The 18,417-nt window shown below is 35.8% G+C and overlaps 1 protein-coding gene across 5 annotated transcripts in view; it reads right to left on the bottom strand.

Annotated features, from left to right (window-relative positions):
- ZFAND4 (zinc finger AN1-type containing 4) overlaps window positions 1–18,417 on the bottom strand; it is a 76,167-nt gene that overhangs the window by 27,326 nt on the left and 30,424 nt on the right. For all 5 annotated transcript variants that reach the window (XR_007471455.1, XM_033412112.2, XM_049697391.1 and 2 more), the window contains exons 3-5: window positions 9,775–9,850; window positions 8,782–8,849; window positions 4,393–4,579 (exon numbers count right to left, since the gene is read on the bottom strand). Coding sequence is in view for 4 of the 5 variants with exons in the window: in XM_033412112.2 (XP_033268003.1) it covers window positions 4,393–4,579; window positions 8,782–8,849; window positions 9,775–9,850 (331 nt within the window). In the remaining variant the exon portion in view is untranslated. The remainder of the gene's footprint in view (window positions 1–4,392; window positions 4,580–8,781; window positions 8,850–9,774; window positions 9,851–18,417) is intronic.

Genomic DNA, 18,417 nt, shown 5'->3' with positions numbered 1-18,417 from the left:
GTATCACTGTACAATGACATTTTATTACCAGTATGTACCCAACATGTCAAAATGAAGAGAAGAGTGGACTTCAAATGCTGCAGTTTTAAAACACAGTAGAGAGTGGATCATTTTGCTATCAACTAAATAGCAAAATATGATGTTTATTATACAATGACACTATAGCTATGCTAAAGAAAAACAACATATTTGGACATTATCAGACTAAGGACTCATCACAACATTCCCAACTTGCAGGAAAGCAATGGTCAGAAAAATCAGAAAATTTAAAATGGAATATCTCATCACAGTATAATTTCTTCACAAAAATAAATGAAAATGAGAGTGCAACCAAAAGAAGTTTCCGAGTGGCTTATTTACTAGCCAAACAAGGAAATGTTTACCAATTGTGAATTAATTAAGCCATTTTTGATCACAGCAGTTGAAAAAATGTATCCAAAGAAAATAAACTTGTTTAAAGACTACTTCTTTGGCAAGAACAATTTCTAGAAAAGTTGAAAACACTGGAAGCAACATCAATAGTTAATTTAAAACTCAGGCAAATGATTTGGAGTCATTTTCCTTGGCTTTTGACAAGTCAAGACAAGCTAGATACTATTCAGTTGTTTTTGCTTATTCAGGGTATCAAAACCAAATTTGAAGTGACTGAAGAACTAGCCCCCATGTATTGTCTGCATGAAACAACTACATTTAAGAATATTTTCAAAGAAATTGCTAAAACACTAACAGTACAACTTGAAGCAAAATCTACAAGTGGGGGGCTTCCCTGGTGGCGCAGTCGTTGAGAGTCCGCCTGCCGATGCAGGGGACACGGGTTCGTGCCCCGGTCCGGGAGGATCCCACATGCCGCGGAGCGGCTGGGCCCGTGAGCCATGGCCGCTGAGCCTGCGCGTCCGGAGCCTGTGCTCCGCAGCGGGAGAGGCCACAACAGTGAGAGGCCCGCGTAACGCAAAAAAAAAAAAAAAATCTACACGTGATGAAGCAAAAATATGTGTGGAACAGAAAAAACAAGATTTTTAGTACAAATTTACAAAGCTAATGAAATGTAAGGTGTTTAAAACCTATGGTTACTCATCGTGTTATTCATCAGCAGGTAATCCTGCAGTAAATATTTCAATCTATCATGTATTACTGAACTAACAGTGTCAATGGTAGACTTCATTTGTCTCATGGACTTAACCGTTAGTTCAATGGCTTGGCAGTAGCAGCTTTATTGTGATTTTTTTCAGCTCAGGGCTGACACTGAATTTTTCTGAATGAGAAGAACCACTCGCACCCGCAAACATCCAATGCAGAATGCCTTTGGAAATTAGTTTGTGCTGTGTACTTGATAATGTTCCTTAGTGAATTCCACCTAAAATTACAAGCCAAAACAGTACTTACATGAGAAACTTACACTGCAGTAATGTCATACTGACAACTAGCATTACTTGGAACCACATGTAATATCATGCTTTCAAAAGTTAAAAACAAAGCAAGATCTCCATTCCCACACAAATTTGCAGCAGTCATACTTTCCAAACTCAAATTACACTCCCAGCAGCGTTTTCATACCTCACTGCAAGTTAAATGAAATCTGTGTATTTCAAAATCTATTTAAATGTGCAATTGAGAAGCTCCACCTATGTTCAATTGGAAGTGACTGATCTGCAACATAATGAAATGCTAAAGGCAAACAGCAAGGGAAGACTCTAACAGAATTCTATAAATGCCTTCCAAGTGATGAATATGCTCAATTAAAATCATATGCTCATGGACTGCTCTCATTATTTGGCAAGTACCTATCTGTGTGAAATGAAATTTTCAAAGATAACGTACATAAAATCTCATTCCAGATCAATATTAACAAGTGAACTTTTACAACTGATTCTGCAAATTTGATAGGCAACACTAGCTTTCAACACCTTAACTAAACTATTACTCCCACACAAAAGAATTCCATTCTTCTCGTCAGTAGACCTGAATTACACACACACACACACACACACACACACACACACACACACTATTCTTCTTATATTTTGAATTTTGTCTGTAAAAATTTTGTGAAAATTTGTTTCCTCTTGTTATATAAGTACTTACATGGTATCCTTAGTTGTATCTCTTGGCCTGGAAACCCTAAAATAGTTACTATCTGGCCCTTTACAGAAAAAGTTTGCTGCCCTCTATTGTGGAGTGAGAAAGCCTCTCCTAGAATAGGCAGGATAAGGTACGACCAGAAAAGGTTTTCTGCTCTGCTTCCTCATCCACCCTATCCCTTCTGGTAAGTGAATAGAAAGGAAAAGAAAAATAAAAAATAGCTTAAGAGGAACAATAATAATACAATTTTAACTGAAATCCATAACAACATTTGGATTATGTCTTAAACACAAATAGAAGTTGACTGGGGAAAAACTGAGGTAAAAGGAGTAAATGATGTTTTAAGCAAAGGAAAAAAGATGTAAAAATACATGGCATAATTAAAGAGACCTGTAAAAATGATGATAACAGGTTTTGAAGGGCCTTCCATGCTAAGCTACGGAGCTTAGATTTTCTCCCTTAGGAAAGGAGAGCCAAAAGAGGATTTCCTAAGGAAGAAAACCAAAACAACAGCTAACTAGCACATGGAGAGACTGGTATAAAGAAATTCTACTCATGGTCTAAGTGAGAGACCCTGGATTAAAGCTGCAGCCCTCACTGGTCCCTCTTCTCTACTTTTAGCCCATATGTTTAAGGCATGTTAGCAATGCTAACCAGAGCCTGACACGTAGAGTCAACAGTCAACGTCCATTTGTGACATCTGCTCTCTGGCCCCAAAGAATGAGTATAATCTCTCTTCCACATAACACTCTGAGGTGAGGCATAATCCTAAAGGAATCCCCAGGATTCCCAATTCCTGGAGCTCACTCCCTGTATACTCTCCTAGCCTTGAGTTTGGGCATGACCTATGACTTGCTTCTATCCAACAGAATATGGCAAAAGTAAAGGGATTTTCAGATGTAAATTAGGCCCCAAATCAGTTGATTTTGAGTTAATCAAAAGAGAACTGAGGGAAGCTTCTACCCAATAGCCAGTAAAAGAACCAGGGCCCTCAGTCATATGACTGTCAGGAAATGAATTATGCCAGCAAAGTGAATGAGCTTAAAAGTAGATTCTCTTCCCCAATCAAGCCTCCAGGCAAGAGTACAACTTTGCCAACACCTTGACTGCAGCTTTGTGGGAACCTGAGCAGAGCACCTGGCTAAACCGTGCCTAGACTCCCAACGCATAGAAACTGATTTCCAGACTACAAGTTACTTTTTGTATGAACGGTATTGCAACTAGGTTTTTATGCTGTGGAATTAAATTTAGTTATCTGTAATACCTTTCCTTCCTTTGTCTGCCTGTCCTACTCCTCTTTTAAGGTCACTTTTTCTCAGAGGTTGTCCCTAACTCCCCACCTTTCAGGCAAAATGAAGGCCTTCTTATCTGCTTTTCCAGAGATGTTGATGTCTTTTTATAACAACTGCCAAAATTATATTATAGATACTATTTATAGCAGATTGCATGCTCCATGAAGGGAAGGAATATAATCTTTATAACCTAGTGCCTAGTGTAAAGACTGACTATAAAAGTTCAGTAAATTTTTAGTAAATGTTTTAAAGTGAAAGGAGGTAAAGAATCATAGTAAGGCAGAGTGCACAGAAACTTGAAGGTTACCTTGTCCAATTTACTAAGTGTTCTATTGCCTAGCTAAGTACCTTTAAGTTGTTTCCTTCTGATTTTAGAATATAACAACTCCTCCTCCTCTTTTCTTTTAAGGATTATATGTCTTGTTATTTTTTATTTATTTATTTGGGGGGGGCCCTCACTGTGCAGCTTGTGGGATCTTAGTTTCTCGACCAGGGACTGAATCCAGCCCCTTGGCAGTGAGAGCGCGGAGTCCTAACCACTGGACCGCCAGGGAATTTCCCCTCCTCCTTTTATACAGTAGGAAAACAAGACTAGAGAAGTAAAGAGATTTATCCATCTTTAAGCAGCAGAGTTAAATTTTGGAAAAAAAGAGCAACTTTAGGCTTAACCCTTTCTATTATGCCACAGTTGTATAATAACACACTATTGTAACAAGACTCTATAATCTAGTAGGCATCTTAGACTTTCATAAAGTGACAGAAATAAATATTTTTTACAAAAAATCCTACTCCATAAAGAAATTTCAGTTTTAGAAATTACTCGTATCAATCATACGAAGGACAATTTCAGAATTATATAATTGAGGTGGGGTGGTGGAAAAGGGGAGAATGAATAAAATTTAGTTAGTCTTGTGAATATCATAAGACTATTTTGACAACACAAGGTAAACATAAGGTTCATGGGTGTATCATACAATGTTCTCCTTTTCTAAGTGAGACATGCAAATGAAAACCTATTTACCTTAAAGATTCAGATAATGGTGTTAAAGTGCCATCTCCCCTGTCTACTACACGAAAGAAATTCAACTGATCTCCTTCTCGGTATACCAGAAATGTAACTTGTTTCTTGCAGGAGGTCTTCTCCCAGACCTCATCTCGACTGGAATCCATGTACTCAGCCATCTCCCTAAGTGGATCTTCCATAGGAACTACAAATGGAAAAATTGATAAACAAGCTTTCAATTTATATCAAGTTTAATGCATCTTGGTACACTGTCAGGATATAAGGTGCTGAATTTGAACAACAATCCTATGCATACAATACATATATATTACATTCTTCAGATAAGTTTCTGGTCTTTTTAGTTAATACAGCATTTTCTATGTTGTATTAATATGAAAGAAATGAAATGATTATGTTGTTATGTACAAAGGCAGGGTTTAACCAAATACATGAGGTTTTTCCTGTGTCACTGGAGAGTATATTTGTTGACTGTATGACATAATTATCTATAACTATTTTCACTTTACACCTTCCACTCCCTATATTTTCCAATATTGGTTCTAACAATCAATAATTAAAAAGCAATGTAAATTCCACTTACTTTAGATTAAAAAAACAAACACACACACAATTGGGGAACATATGTTAGAAATTAGAAGTGAATCCCTTTTTTTCTTTCTGGTTTTATGTAAAGGCTGATTCTTCTTAGAATTGTTTCTTGACGTGAAGATAGGCAATTAAGAGTACACGGTAGGGCTTCCCTGGTGGCGCAGTAGTTGAGAGTCCGCCTGCTGATGCAGGGGACATGGGTTCGTGCCCCGGTCTGGGAAGATCACACATGCCGCGGAGCGGCTGGGCCCGTGAGCCATGGCCGCTGAGCCTGCGCGTCCGGAGCCTGTGCTCCGCAACGGGTGAGGCCACAACAGTGAGAGGCCCGCATACAGCAAAAAAAAAAAAAGTACACGGTAACCCAGGACACAAGGGGGTCCCTTAGTGTGCTAAAACTGCTAGGTCTGTAATGATCAGTATGTTGTTTCTTGAAAGCATCCTCCCAGGACCCCACTTGTCCTGGTATGTATCTATGTGTCTAGTCAGAGCACGTGGCTCTAGCGGCCTGGCGCTGTCGTCAGGTTTGAATGACACTGCACAGCCATCACCTCAACCCACTCTCATCCATAGCAGCCACAGACAGATTCCGCTCCTGTGGTGGGGACAAGCCTCAAGAGACTGCTAGCTCACAGCCTGAATGTTCTAAACGCCCCTGAACCTCAGATCAGGGAGTCTAAGCAATGGCTGAGGGAAGAAAAGTTCGCTCCCAAAGACGTTTTCATGTCAAGCTGCAGAAACATTTGTTCTTTCTTAAAAGAGGCAACAATTTCTCAGACTCTATAACTTTCATTCAAGTAGCTTACTTATTAACAGAATAACAGTGCTGAACTGTTATCTGAACCTGTCAAAAAGTTACAGCAATAATAAATGTTAAACTCTGAAAGTAATGAGGTAAAAACACTGAAGATGTTCCCATATCCTAAATTCAATTCCATCAGTACTAAAACACAAAAACTTCAGAAACATAGTAAGATTTACCTTGTTTTACAAAAATAGTTGGATGTTTTGATAGGCTCTTTCATAGGCACAAGATGTGTAAATATTAAAGGACATTTTTAAAACAGGTCCTTGCCATTTTAAGTTTATGCTACATTTTCCAAATTATATTAATAAGAAACAAAAACTATGCTACCAGCATTACTAAAACCACATGAAAGTCTTGTTTAAACCAAGAGAGTGTGCCTTACTTAGGGAGGCACTGGCATTGAATATATGTATGCACCTATGTGTATGTATGCAACACCCCTTTTCATAATAGAACAATCATTTAGATTTCATCAGGTATAAAGCATTATGTATATAGTTTAGGATAAAATTTAATTTTAGAAAGGAAAGCTTTTTTTTTTTTTCTTTTTGGCCATGCCACACAGCTTGCGGGATCTTAGTTCCCTGGCCAGGGATGGAACTTGTGCCTGATGCAGTCGAAGTGCAGAGTCCTAAACACTGGACCACCAGGGAATTCCCAGGAAAGTATTTTCCATGTTGTTCTAATAATGGTTAATTCAAAAACAATTTTAAAAGCTAAATATTACTGGAGTTCACACAATAAAGATATTTTCTAAACCATAATTTTCAAGTAAGACTAAATATTGGGTTGGCCAAAAAGTTCGTTTGGATTTTTCTGTGAAACGAACTTTTAGGCCAACCCAATAGCTAAAAAATAAGGTTTCTGAAATACATTATGGAGAATTTCTAGATCTGGGTACAGTTTTTCTTTTTCACAAAGTTTTCATTGATGTAAGGTAGACAACAGCTACATTTTCATTTTAAAAGTTGATTCAATAAAGGCATAATTATTAAGAACTTAGTCTAAAATATAAAAAAAGACAAGTTCTAGGTACTGATTCTTCAATTTACAAACGAGGCACAAGAAGTTGTAGGGAAAAAAGTATTACAAAGCTTCAACTACCGAAGGGTAATGATGCCTTCCACTTTCATTTTGTTTTAAGTTAAAAAAATACATGTATTTTTAACTCAGAATCTGTGTACTTATCCTCATAAACATATTTTTAGTCCTAGTAAGAAAAGTAGGTGCCTGATAAAACATTCTGTTTAAAGACAATACTATACACAAATAACAAACTTTGAAAACTATAATACAATGGAATTCACATGTCATTAAATTAGCGTCTTATAACGGCTCAGTAAACACACTAGGGTTCTTCTACTACCCTCAGAATGGCTACTATAAACATCATTTAATGTTACGTGGGGCAATTTCATAGGTCCAACTAATAGAAAGTCCCAAATCTAGTTAATCAGCTCTAACATTATTATCTTTGTTTTTTTCTAACTTATCCAAAACAGTTCAACAGCCAAAGTACCATATCTCACAAAATCCTCTTGAAATAGCTAGGAAATAGATGGTGATAACCCTATTTTCTAATCAAAATTATGAAGCATGGAGATGAAATCTGACTTGTGGAAGAAGTATAAGCCATGAGTGGAATCAGTACTCAACATTCAATTTTCTGGTTAGTGAAGGATCAAACAAATACAAAGGCCTTCCCCAGACAAGGCCCACAGAGCAGGACTACTCTGAGAAATCTAAGCATGCCTCTGCTCTGTGGGGATCCATCTGATATACCTGAATCAGGGACAAACGTGAACATGCCCAGCTCTTCCCATGCTTAGAACTTCCTTGTTAATCAAGTCTCTGTTCACATCATCATCTCCAAGGGCTCTTCCACAATTGTCCTCCTACTACCCTACTTCCACGGACACTGTCATGCTACCCTATTCCCTCCAGCACTTACAGCTGCTTGAAGTAACATCAATTCTTCACATGTTTATTGTGGACACTGTGATGAAGCAGGAACTTCTTCTCCCATGAAATACTGCACTGAACATCTAGTAGATGTTCAAAATGTGTTTGCTGAATGTCTCTCTCAGAGACCACCCACATTCTGAAAAAAAGGCTTCAACAGGACTATGATAATATCTATAAAACCCAAATGCATCACAAACCAGGCTAAGAGGTATCTTTGGAATTTCCTACAGCAATCATTACCCCAGGAGTTGAAGACGCAGTGGATTAAAAAAGCAACAAGACCAGTAAAATGAACCTAAACACAATGATAACAACGTAATACTTGTACTATGCCATCCCACTGCCCTTCCCTATACTGGTGAGGTTTATATTTAAATCTCTTTGGACTGAATCAGGAATCATGAGATTTTTCTGGAATATGAGCTCCTGCCCCTCATTTAGGCTTTAAAAAACAATGCTAGGGCTCCCCTGGTGGCACAGTGGTTGAGAGTCCGCCTGCCGATGCAGGGGACACGGGTTCGTGCCCCGGTCCGGGAAGATCCCACATGCCGCGGAGCGGCTGGGCCCATGAGCCACGGCCGTTGAGGCTGCGCGTCCGGAACCTGTGCTCCGCAATGGGAGAGGCCACAACAGTGAGAGGCCCGCGTATCGCAAAAACAAACAAACCAAAAATGCAGGAGGACCTACTATATAGCACAGGGAACTATACTCAATATTTTGTAATAACCTATAAGGGAAAAGAATCTGAAATAAATATATATATTCATATATACGTATAACTGAATCACTTTGCTGTAAACCTGAAACTAACACAACATTCTAAATCAACTATACTTCAATAAAAATAAAATAAAAATTTAAAAAATAAAATAAGAAAAGAACAATGCTGAGAGAAACAACGAGGTTCTTCTAAGACCTAATAGCAGAAAGAGAACCTGGATAAAACCTGAGGCTATAAAAACACCACCTGGCTTGAAGATTATTATTGTCAAATTGCTTTAATATACATAATTTTAACATATGCCTACCTCTTCTAGTATTTATAGGTCCACCACGCATAGCCAAAACCAGCTTCAAGGTACAACCTTCTGAAATGCTGTGGATAATTAACACAAAAATAAACCACAATCAACAAAATACATTCAGTGTTAAATATACACATAATTATGTGCTGGTTTATCACAGTGCCTACTCTCTAAAAGATAATAAAAATGATATAGCAATGTGCATAAATATAAAATGTTAACTTATTTACTTGCATAAATAATGAAAACATGAAGAAGTTCTCATAAGCCTTAAATATGACATGAATAAAAGTATGAAAAGGACCTCTGTGGTTTAGCCTCTTCATTTCACATGTCAGGCCCTAAGAAGAAAAGAAGCTTGTTCAAGACCCAAAGTGTTAGAAATATCAGATCTATTTAATAAAATAAAGCAATAGAAGAATAACAAATCTACAAGATCTCCCAACTCCCAGTGTGCTCCCAGCTATTCCACATGGCCTCTGACCCTTTTTTTTAAGGAAAGAATGAAGAACTATGTGAGAGAAGGGAGAAAGACAAAAGGTCTGATGGTGTATCTACAATCACTGATGCACACAGTGTCACTTAGTATCGCATTAGGAGGGCCTAAGAAAAATGAAAGACTTGGTGAAGAGCAATACTCTCTTACCCAGTACTCTTGTGAAAATGGAAAGAAAAGGAAGGTAGCCAGATGGAAATGAGTCGATATTCAAAGAAAGGAGCAAAGAAGGCAAGATAAGAAGAGGAAGTCTAAAAAGCCAGGGGTAAGTAGCTTGGTGTGAGTAATGAAAAGGTAAAACAAAGAATCAGAGGACAAAGATCAGGTAGCATGGGTACTGAGCCAGCACATCTTAAAGTTCAGGATTTACACTAAAATCTAGGGATAAAAACTATTCAGAAGAAGAAGAGACATGATTCAAGGATTCAGAAGAAAAACACTGGTATATGGAGTCATAATTCTGAGCGTCTATAAGATATCTGATACGCAGTTACACTCACTTGTAATCATTCAAGCAATAATCATCTTCAAGTTCCATGTTATTCCAAATTAAGTGCTGCTGACAGATGGGAATACCTTAGGGGAAGGTTATAAAAAAATTGGTTAAAAATTCAATAGTATTTTGGAAAGAGTATGATACAAATCAATTTTATCAAAGAAATAATAATAAATTAAACACAATTCTAAATTGAATGCTAGATGTTTAACTATACAGAATCATAGGTAAAAGGCATGGCTAAAAGTAGATATGATCCAATCCACTCACTAGAAAAGAACAGTATGTTTCAGTAACTCTCTGGCCTTGAAACAAAGTATAAAATTAGGCAGTCCTTTAAAAAGATACTTTGAAATGAGCCCTGAAGAGTTTAAGATCTAACACCTAGAAGACAGTTCTCAATACTGCAAAGTACAGCCTTCATTCAGTTATATTCAGCATTAAAAGTGTATTATGAGTGGAGGGTGAGCAAAATGGGTGCAAGGGGTTAAAAATGTACAAACTCCCAGCTATAAAGTAAGCAAGTCATGGGGATATAATGTACAACATGGAGACTATAGTTAATAATATTGTGTTGTATATCTGAAAGTTGCTAAAAGAGTAGATCTTAAAAGTTTTCATCATAAGAAAACAAAATTTTGTAACTATGTATGGTGATGGATGTTGACTATTAACTAGACTTACTGCATTGATCATTTTGCAATACAGTAGTCCCTTGGTATCCGAGGGGTATTGGTTCCAGGTCCCCTGCAAATACCAAAATCCATGGATGCTCAAGTACCTTATACAAAATGACATAGTATTTATTTGCACATAACCTATACTCACCCTCCTGTATACTTTAAATCATCTCTAGATTACTTGTAATACTTAATACAAAGTAAACACTATGTAAATATTTGCCAGCGTGATGCAAATTCAAGTTTTGCTTTTTGGAACTTTCTGGATTTTTTTTCCCCAACAATTTCGATCTACAGTTGGTTAAATCCTCAGATGCAGAACCAGAGGATACATAGGGCCAACTTTATATACAAATATCAAATCATTATGTTGTACCCCAGAACTAATATGTCAATTAAATCTAAATTTTAAAATATATGGAACATTTAATTTAGCTTATTTGCCCCTAAAATTTTGTATTCTAAAAGTCTGTTCCCAGAATAACATGTCCACAGGGAATAATGATTGTTTATATGTCAGTTTATTTAGTGATTCAGATAGCATCTTTCATATTCTTCCAAATGGAAAGGTCAATAATCCTGAAACAGGGCACAGAATATAATTTCCCATAAAACATTAATATATTAGAAAATTCCTCCCACCCTAATGTTTGAATGTGATTATAGTCCATAACTGCATATTGACATACTTTTTTGCAGAGTCTGAACACAAAAGAATAATTCAATCTTTAATAAAAAGTATATCATGGGCAATTTTCAATACTGAAAATTATGGTCTACAAGACAGTTTCTTTGCATTTCTGTGATGTTAAAGGAATGTTAAGGCAGATTCCATACTGCAGCATAAACTTTTTTTTTTTTTTGCAAACTGCGCATTTGAATGCCCAAAGACTACTAGCCAGAGAGTGAGCATTATCTACTCAATAGACCATTTAATGGCTGCAGATACTGATGTTGATGAATATCTTTTTCAAATATCTCACATACTGCCTTCTCAAATTACTTTTGCTTGTGATACTATAAAATAAGTTGACTAGAATAATAGCAGTAAGTGCTATATGTGTTAGTGTTTATTATTATAAGCCAGGCACCGTTATAAATGCTTGACCTGTATTACCATAATTTAACTGCAACAACAATAATCTTGTGAAGCAGGCATTACCATTATGCTTATTTCACAGATGATAAAACTGAAGCACTGAGAGATTAAGTGACACCCAGAGAGTATGTGGATTAGAAATGTAAAGCCCCAGCAGGCTAACTCCAGAGACTGCACTCAACCTTTATGCTAATCAGTCTCTAGAAAATCAGTCTCCATAAGGCAAAAGTAGCTGTCTAGGTGTATGTTTAAGTAGTGTTGCCTGTTAGTAGACCTGAATGTCTACTAAACGTTCACCAAATGTTCCAAAAGATCATCATGGAATACAGCCCACATGGGCTGAGGAGGTGGATATACATATATCTCCCAAATGGGAACAGTTCACTTTTTTTGCTTCCAGTTAAAAAAGAATGCCAGTAAGGAAAGGCTTTTAACCTAGAAATTATTTCACATTAAAAGTATTTTAATATTAAAAAATTTTAATATGCTCTGGTCATATTTTCAATCAAAATTACAGGATTTCACCAGGATAACTAAATAAAGCAATTTGGGTAGGTAATACCATTATTTACATTCAACCAACATTGTACAGTCTTATTGCATTAAAAAAAAAACCTTTAGAACTGGATTAAAGACAACATAACAACACTGCTTAGATTAACTCCTGTAATCACTTTTAATAGACTTAGCGATCAGTTAGCAGGCTAAAACAACAGAAGGTTGACAGGCAAAACAGGGTGGCAAGAATCATCCAAGACTGAGCTGTGGTCCTGATGCCCACCTGAGTTGCTGGATGACCTTAAGGAAGTCATCACCTCTGTGAGCCTTAGCATCCTCACTTGCACAATAAAAAAGACTAGGGTTCTTTCTACCAAGAATACTTTTGGAATCTCAAATATACAAAGCAAATCAACTTTCCTTTAAGATAGGGTTGCCAGATTTAGCAAATAGAAATCTGGCAACCCTATTTAAGAGTGGTCCTTTGCCTTTAAACCTCAATGCTTATTTCTTACAACTACATCCAGAAAAATTAATTCCTATTAAACAAACATGTCTTCCCAAAGGATATATTACATACATACAGATTTTTCTATTCAGTGTTTTTAAAACTTTTTACAAATTCAAATATTTATTATAAAAATAGCAACTTATGAAAAAAGACAACACAGAAATATACAAAAGAAAATTAAAACTACATGTAATCCTAAGTCCAGTAAAATCTATTTTCAATATTTGGGGTACACTTCCTTTAAAAACTTATTTTTTTAATAAAATGGGAACATACTTTAAGCTGTTTTATAAACTGTTTCACTTAATATATTGTATACATCTTTCACATCAATAAATGAAAATATACATTGTATGCAATGACTGAACAGTGCTCCAATATATGTTTCTGTCATAATTTATTTACCCAGTCCCCTACTAAGATATATTTTCAGCTATCCAATTTTTTACTACTACAAACAAAGCTGTGATAAGTGATATATGAGTGTACGTGTATTTGCGAATATACGTGTGTGTGTGTGTGTGTGTGTGTGTGTGTGTGTGTTGTCGGTGTATCTTAGTCTGCCTGGGCTGCCATAACAGAAACACCACAGATTGGGTGGCTTAAACAACAGAAATTTATTTTTTTCACAGTTCTGGAGGCTGGTAAATCCAAGATCAAAGCACCAGTTTCATTCTGAGACCTCTTCTCTTAGCTTATAGATGACCAACATTTTCCTGTGTGCTCACATGATTTTTTCTTCATGAGTGTGCAGAGAAAAAAGAAGAATTCCCGGGTGTCTCTTCTTCAAAGGGCACTTACAACCTCATCTAACCCTAATAATGACTCAAACATGTTTCCTGTGTCTTTTTTTAGAATTTTCACACAGATACATGTATGTTTGAGACCATGTTCATATCTACATTTAGAAAATAAAACAGAATCGACAGGACTGATGGATAATTAAAGACAATGGTGGGCCATCGCTCCCATCTCCCAATATTTCCTCCCAAAACAATACAGAACAGTAAGAAGGGAAATGAATCTACACAGAAACTATGCCTTCAGCCCTCATAACTTGAAGACAGAGAATGTCTAAACTTCAAAAGAACTGGAAATAAAAAGGGGCAATTGCTCTATCCTAGCGTGGGAAATCTCATGCTCCTGTCCCTGCAGGGCTGATCAAGAAAAACTCTGGAGAAGTTTGGAGAGGGAAGGTAGTGCAGTATACAAGTTCAATATAAAACCATCACAAGGAAGAAGGCAATTCTAAGTCTCAAAAGTCTACAGAAAGAACTCAGACCAGAATACTGACTACAAGTAATGGACTTTAAAGCCAAGCAATTTGAAGGAACTTCTGTAGGAGGCAAAAAGCGAAAGATGAAGAGCATCCATAGTAATTCAGTGTTCAGGGGGAAAAGGTACAAGGGGTAAAAACTTAAGAGTCCTGCAAGACAAAAGATAACAAAATTGGAGGAATCACGACTGCCCCACTCCCCACCATCACCACAAAACAGACAGAAAACATATGTGAAAATATCTGGACATTACTAAACTGGCATAGCACCATTAAACAGAATCCGTAAAACACCCGAACACCACAAAAATCAACAGGAGGAAAACAATAACAAACCCATAGAGAGTTAATAGTAAAAATTAAAAAACAAAATCCCACACCTATCAACCAAGGCAAATTTTACCCAGAAAAATAACCATGAAGCAAAAGAAAACTATAAGGTCACACCCTAAACAGAGTTAAACATACTCAAGCATTTCAAGTATTCAACAGTCTGAATCAGAAATTCAAAAATTAAGAACAGAAAAAGTCCAAAAAGGTGGGGGAGGATGAAAAAGACTGCTGACTGAACTCAGAAACGAAATGGAGGAAAAAGAAAAAATTACCACAAAAATAAAGAATAAACTGCAAGATACCAAGAGATAATATACTCAACCACATACTCAGTAAAGGACAAGCCAGGAAAACAAGCAAGAGTATGAAAATGACATAAAGAAAGAAGTAAGAAGGGTTAGAGTGAAAGTAGCGGAAATGGAAGACAGGCCAAGAATAATATTCATATTATCAAAGCCCCTAAAAAATAAAATAGTGGAACAGAACTAATACTTAGAAATATAATCCTGGAAAACTTCCAGAAATCGAAGACCTGAATCTATACATTGAAAGGACCCGCTAGGTACCTGGGAAAATTAACCCAGAACTATTGTGCCCAAGACATATCTGAGTAATAAAACTATTTTATTTCAATGACAAAGATAAAATCCCCAACAGTTACCTGAAAAAAAAAATCAAATAACTTATAAGGCAAAATAATTAGACCAGACTCAACAAAAAGAAAACAAATAATCTGATTTTTAAATGTCTTTTGAATAGACATTTCTCCAACGAAGACATACAGATGACCAATAAGAATATGAAAGATGGTCAACATCACTAATCATCAGGGAAACACAAATCAAAACCACCATAAGATACCACACCCAAGAGGTTGTCCACTATCAAACTCAGAAAATAACAAGTGTTGGTGAGGATGTAGAGCAACTGGAACACTGTGCCCTATTGGTGGGAATATAAAACTGTGCAGCCAAAATGGAAAACAGCATGAAGTCTCCTCAAAACATTAAAAATAGAATTACCATATGATCCAGTAATTCTACTTCTGGGTGTTTATTCAAAAGAAATCAGGATCTGGAAGAGATATCTGCATGTTCATGTTCATTACAGCTTTATTCATAATAGCCAAGAAATTGAAGTAACGTAAAATATTTATTGACAGATGAATGGATAAAGAAAATGTGTCATAAACATATAATGGAGTATTATTCAACCTTAAAAAAGAAGGAAATCCTGCCACATGCTACAACATGAATGAACCTTGAAGACACTATGCTAAGTGAAATAAACCAGAAAAGGAGGGAGTGTGGCGATCCTGATTACCAAAGGAGAATTCACAACCCAAAGCATCAAATGTGACAATGAGGGATATTTTTTAATGTTAAAGTTCATAATGAAGATGTAACAGTTATGGATATTCTTATGTATCAAATAACACAAGTAACCACCTTTATAAAACAAAAACTATAGAAGATGCAGAGGGACATAAAGAAAAACACAATAATAAGAGACGTTAATATACCTTTTAGTACAAGACAGATCAAGCATGAAAAAACACATAAAGATAAGCCAACTGAACAAAATAATCAGTGAGACATGTTTATTGTTCCTAGATGATAATAATACACATACTCAAGGGTCCACGGCACATACACAAAAACTGATCATATATTAGGTCAAAAAGAAAACAATGCTTTCCATAAAATGGAAATATTACAAACACCACTCTTTGCAATGCAATAAAACTAAAGACTACTAAAAAATCAAAAAAAAACATAAAGGCAATTAATAAATCAAAATCCTAGTTTTTAAAAAATGTTGACAAAGTAGACAAACTACAAGCTAAACGTATTAAAAGGAAAAAAAGGGAAGGGAATCACAAATATACAAAAATAAGAAATAGCAAGGGGATAACTTCCTAAGGAACAACAGATTAACAAAATTGATGCCATGAAAGTTAGAAAGCTTGAACAGATCAATTTCCGTAGAAGAACTAGAGAATGCTGTTCAGGAATCCCCCACCACACACACACACAATAAAAAGCACCAAGCCAAATGGATTTACAGGAATTTATGAAACCTTTAAAGGCAAAATAAACCCTATGATCTACATATTTTTCCAGAGCACTGAAAGGAATAAAAACATCCTAATTTCTTAAAATAAATGAAAATATGCTAATTTCTTTTAAGAAGTAAGGATAGGACTTCCCTGGTGGCGCAGTGGTTAAGAATCTGCCTGCCAACGCAGGGGACACGGGTTTGAGCCCTGGTCCGGGTAGATCCCACATGCCACAGAGCAACTAAGCCCGTGCACCACAACTACTGAGCCTGCAACCTAGAGCCCACGTGCCACAACTACTGAAGCCCGCACACCTACAGCCCGTGCTCCGCAACAAGAGAAGCCACCGCAATGAGAAGCCCACGCACCGCAACTAGAGAAATCCTGCACACAGCAACGAACACCCAATGCAGCCAAAAATAAGTAAATAAATTTTTTTTAAAAAGAAGTAAGGATAGCATCAACTCCTAAACCTAATAAAGACATTACAAAAAACGAAAACTACAGACCAATATCATTCACTCAAACTGATATAAAAATCTAAATACAGGCAAACAGAATCCTCTAGTACACCAAGAACAGAATTTGCTGTAACCAAGAGGAATGTATTCCAGGATTGTAGATTGGTTCAATACTAAGAAATCTATTATTAGTAGTATTTAGTAGTATTATTATCCAACACATTAACAGCTCTAAGGAAAAAAAAATCTCCATAGGTGCTAAGAAAATCTTTGACAAAATTCAACATCCATTCATGATATTTTAAAAGTCTCAAGAAAATAGGAATTGAGAGATATTCTCTTAATATGTTAAAATACTACTAGTCTTAAAGACACTATCTTATTTAATGAGGAAATACTAGAAACATTATCCAGTAAGATCAGGAACAAGGCAAGATGTCCACCAACTCTGCCACTATTTGACATAGTAAGAGAGGTATTAGTCAATTTAATTAGACAAGAGAAATCAATTAAAGGCCAAAGAATGGTTAAAGAAGTAGTGAAACTATCTCTGTTGCAGATGATATGACAAATATACCTGAAAAACCCTGGAGAATTTATGAGAAGACCAAAAGAAAGACAATGGAGTAAATTAGCAGTATATAAAATTAACATACAAATACCCATAGCCTTCAAATAAGCAAGCAATAAACCATTATAGGATATACCAGTAGAGAAAACGTCTTTTATAATAACAATAAATATTTAAATATTATTAACTACTGTACTTAGAAATATACTTAACAAGGAAGGTGCAAACCTCTACAAAGAAAATTTTAAAACACTCCTAAAAGCTGTAAAAGTGGATAAACAAAACCAAAAAACAACTCTGTTTTTGGATAGAATGATTCAACCTTATAAGATGTTTGTTCTACTTATGTTAATTTATAAATTCAATGCAATCACTCTAAAAATACTAATCTTTTTAAAAGAGTGAGACAAGGCAATAAAGTTAAATCAAATATGCAAAAATAGCTAGAAAAACACCAAAAAAGAGAATTGATGAGTACTAGCCCTACCAGACATGAAAAACATACTATTAAAGCCTCTATAATTAAAAGTGTGATACTGACATATAAAAAGTCCAGAAATAGACAGATGATAAAGGTGGGATCTCAAACTACTGAGCCAAAAATGGACTTTAAAAATAAACAGTGCAGGAATAAATGGGTAGTCACTTGGGAAAAGATAAAATTAGATTCATACCTAGTGCCATACATAAGAATAAACTCCAAATGGATTAAAGATCTAAATGTGAAAAAATGAAGCTAAGTACTAAAAGAAAACATGGATGAATTCATCTTTAACTCTGGTGCAAAAAATGGCTTATTCTATCTATGACTCAAAATGCAGAGACAGTAAAATTGATAAATTTCTTTTAAAAAAACTTTTTTACATGAGAAAAAAATTTTAATTGCATAAGAAAGAAACCACTATGGACAAAGTCAAAAGACAACCAGGAGAAAATACATGTAACATATACCAGAGACAAAAGACTAATGTCCCTAACGTATAATGACCTATTAAAAATTGAGACAAAGACCAAAAACCCAATAGAAAAATAAGCAAAAGACAGGAACAAGCATTCCAAAAGAAAGATGGAAAAATAGCCCTTAAACAAATGAATAAAATGTTCCAATTCACTCGTAATAAAATAGCAAATTAAAACAACACATTAGGACTTCCCTGGT

Source organism: Orcinus orca, chromosome 14, assembly GCF_937001465.1.
Source record: "Orcinus orca chromosome 14, mOrcOrc1.1, whole genome shotgun sequence".
Classification (NCBI taxonomy): domain Eukaryota; kingdom Metazoa; phylum Chordata; class Mammalia; order Artiodactyla; family Delphinidae; genus Orcinus; species Orcinus orca.
Note: the sequence above shows the minus strand (reverse complement) of the source record. Positions and strands in the feature narration are given on the sequence as shown.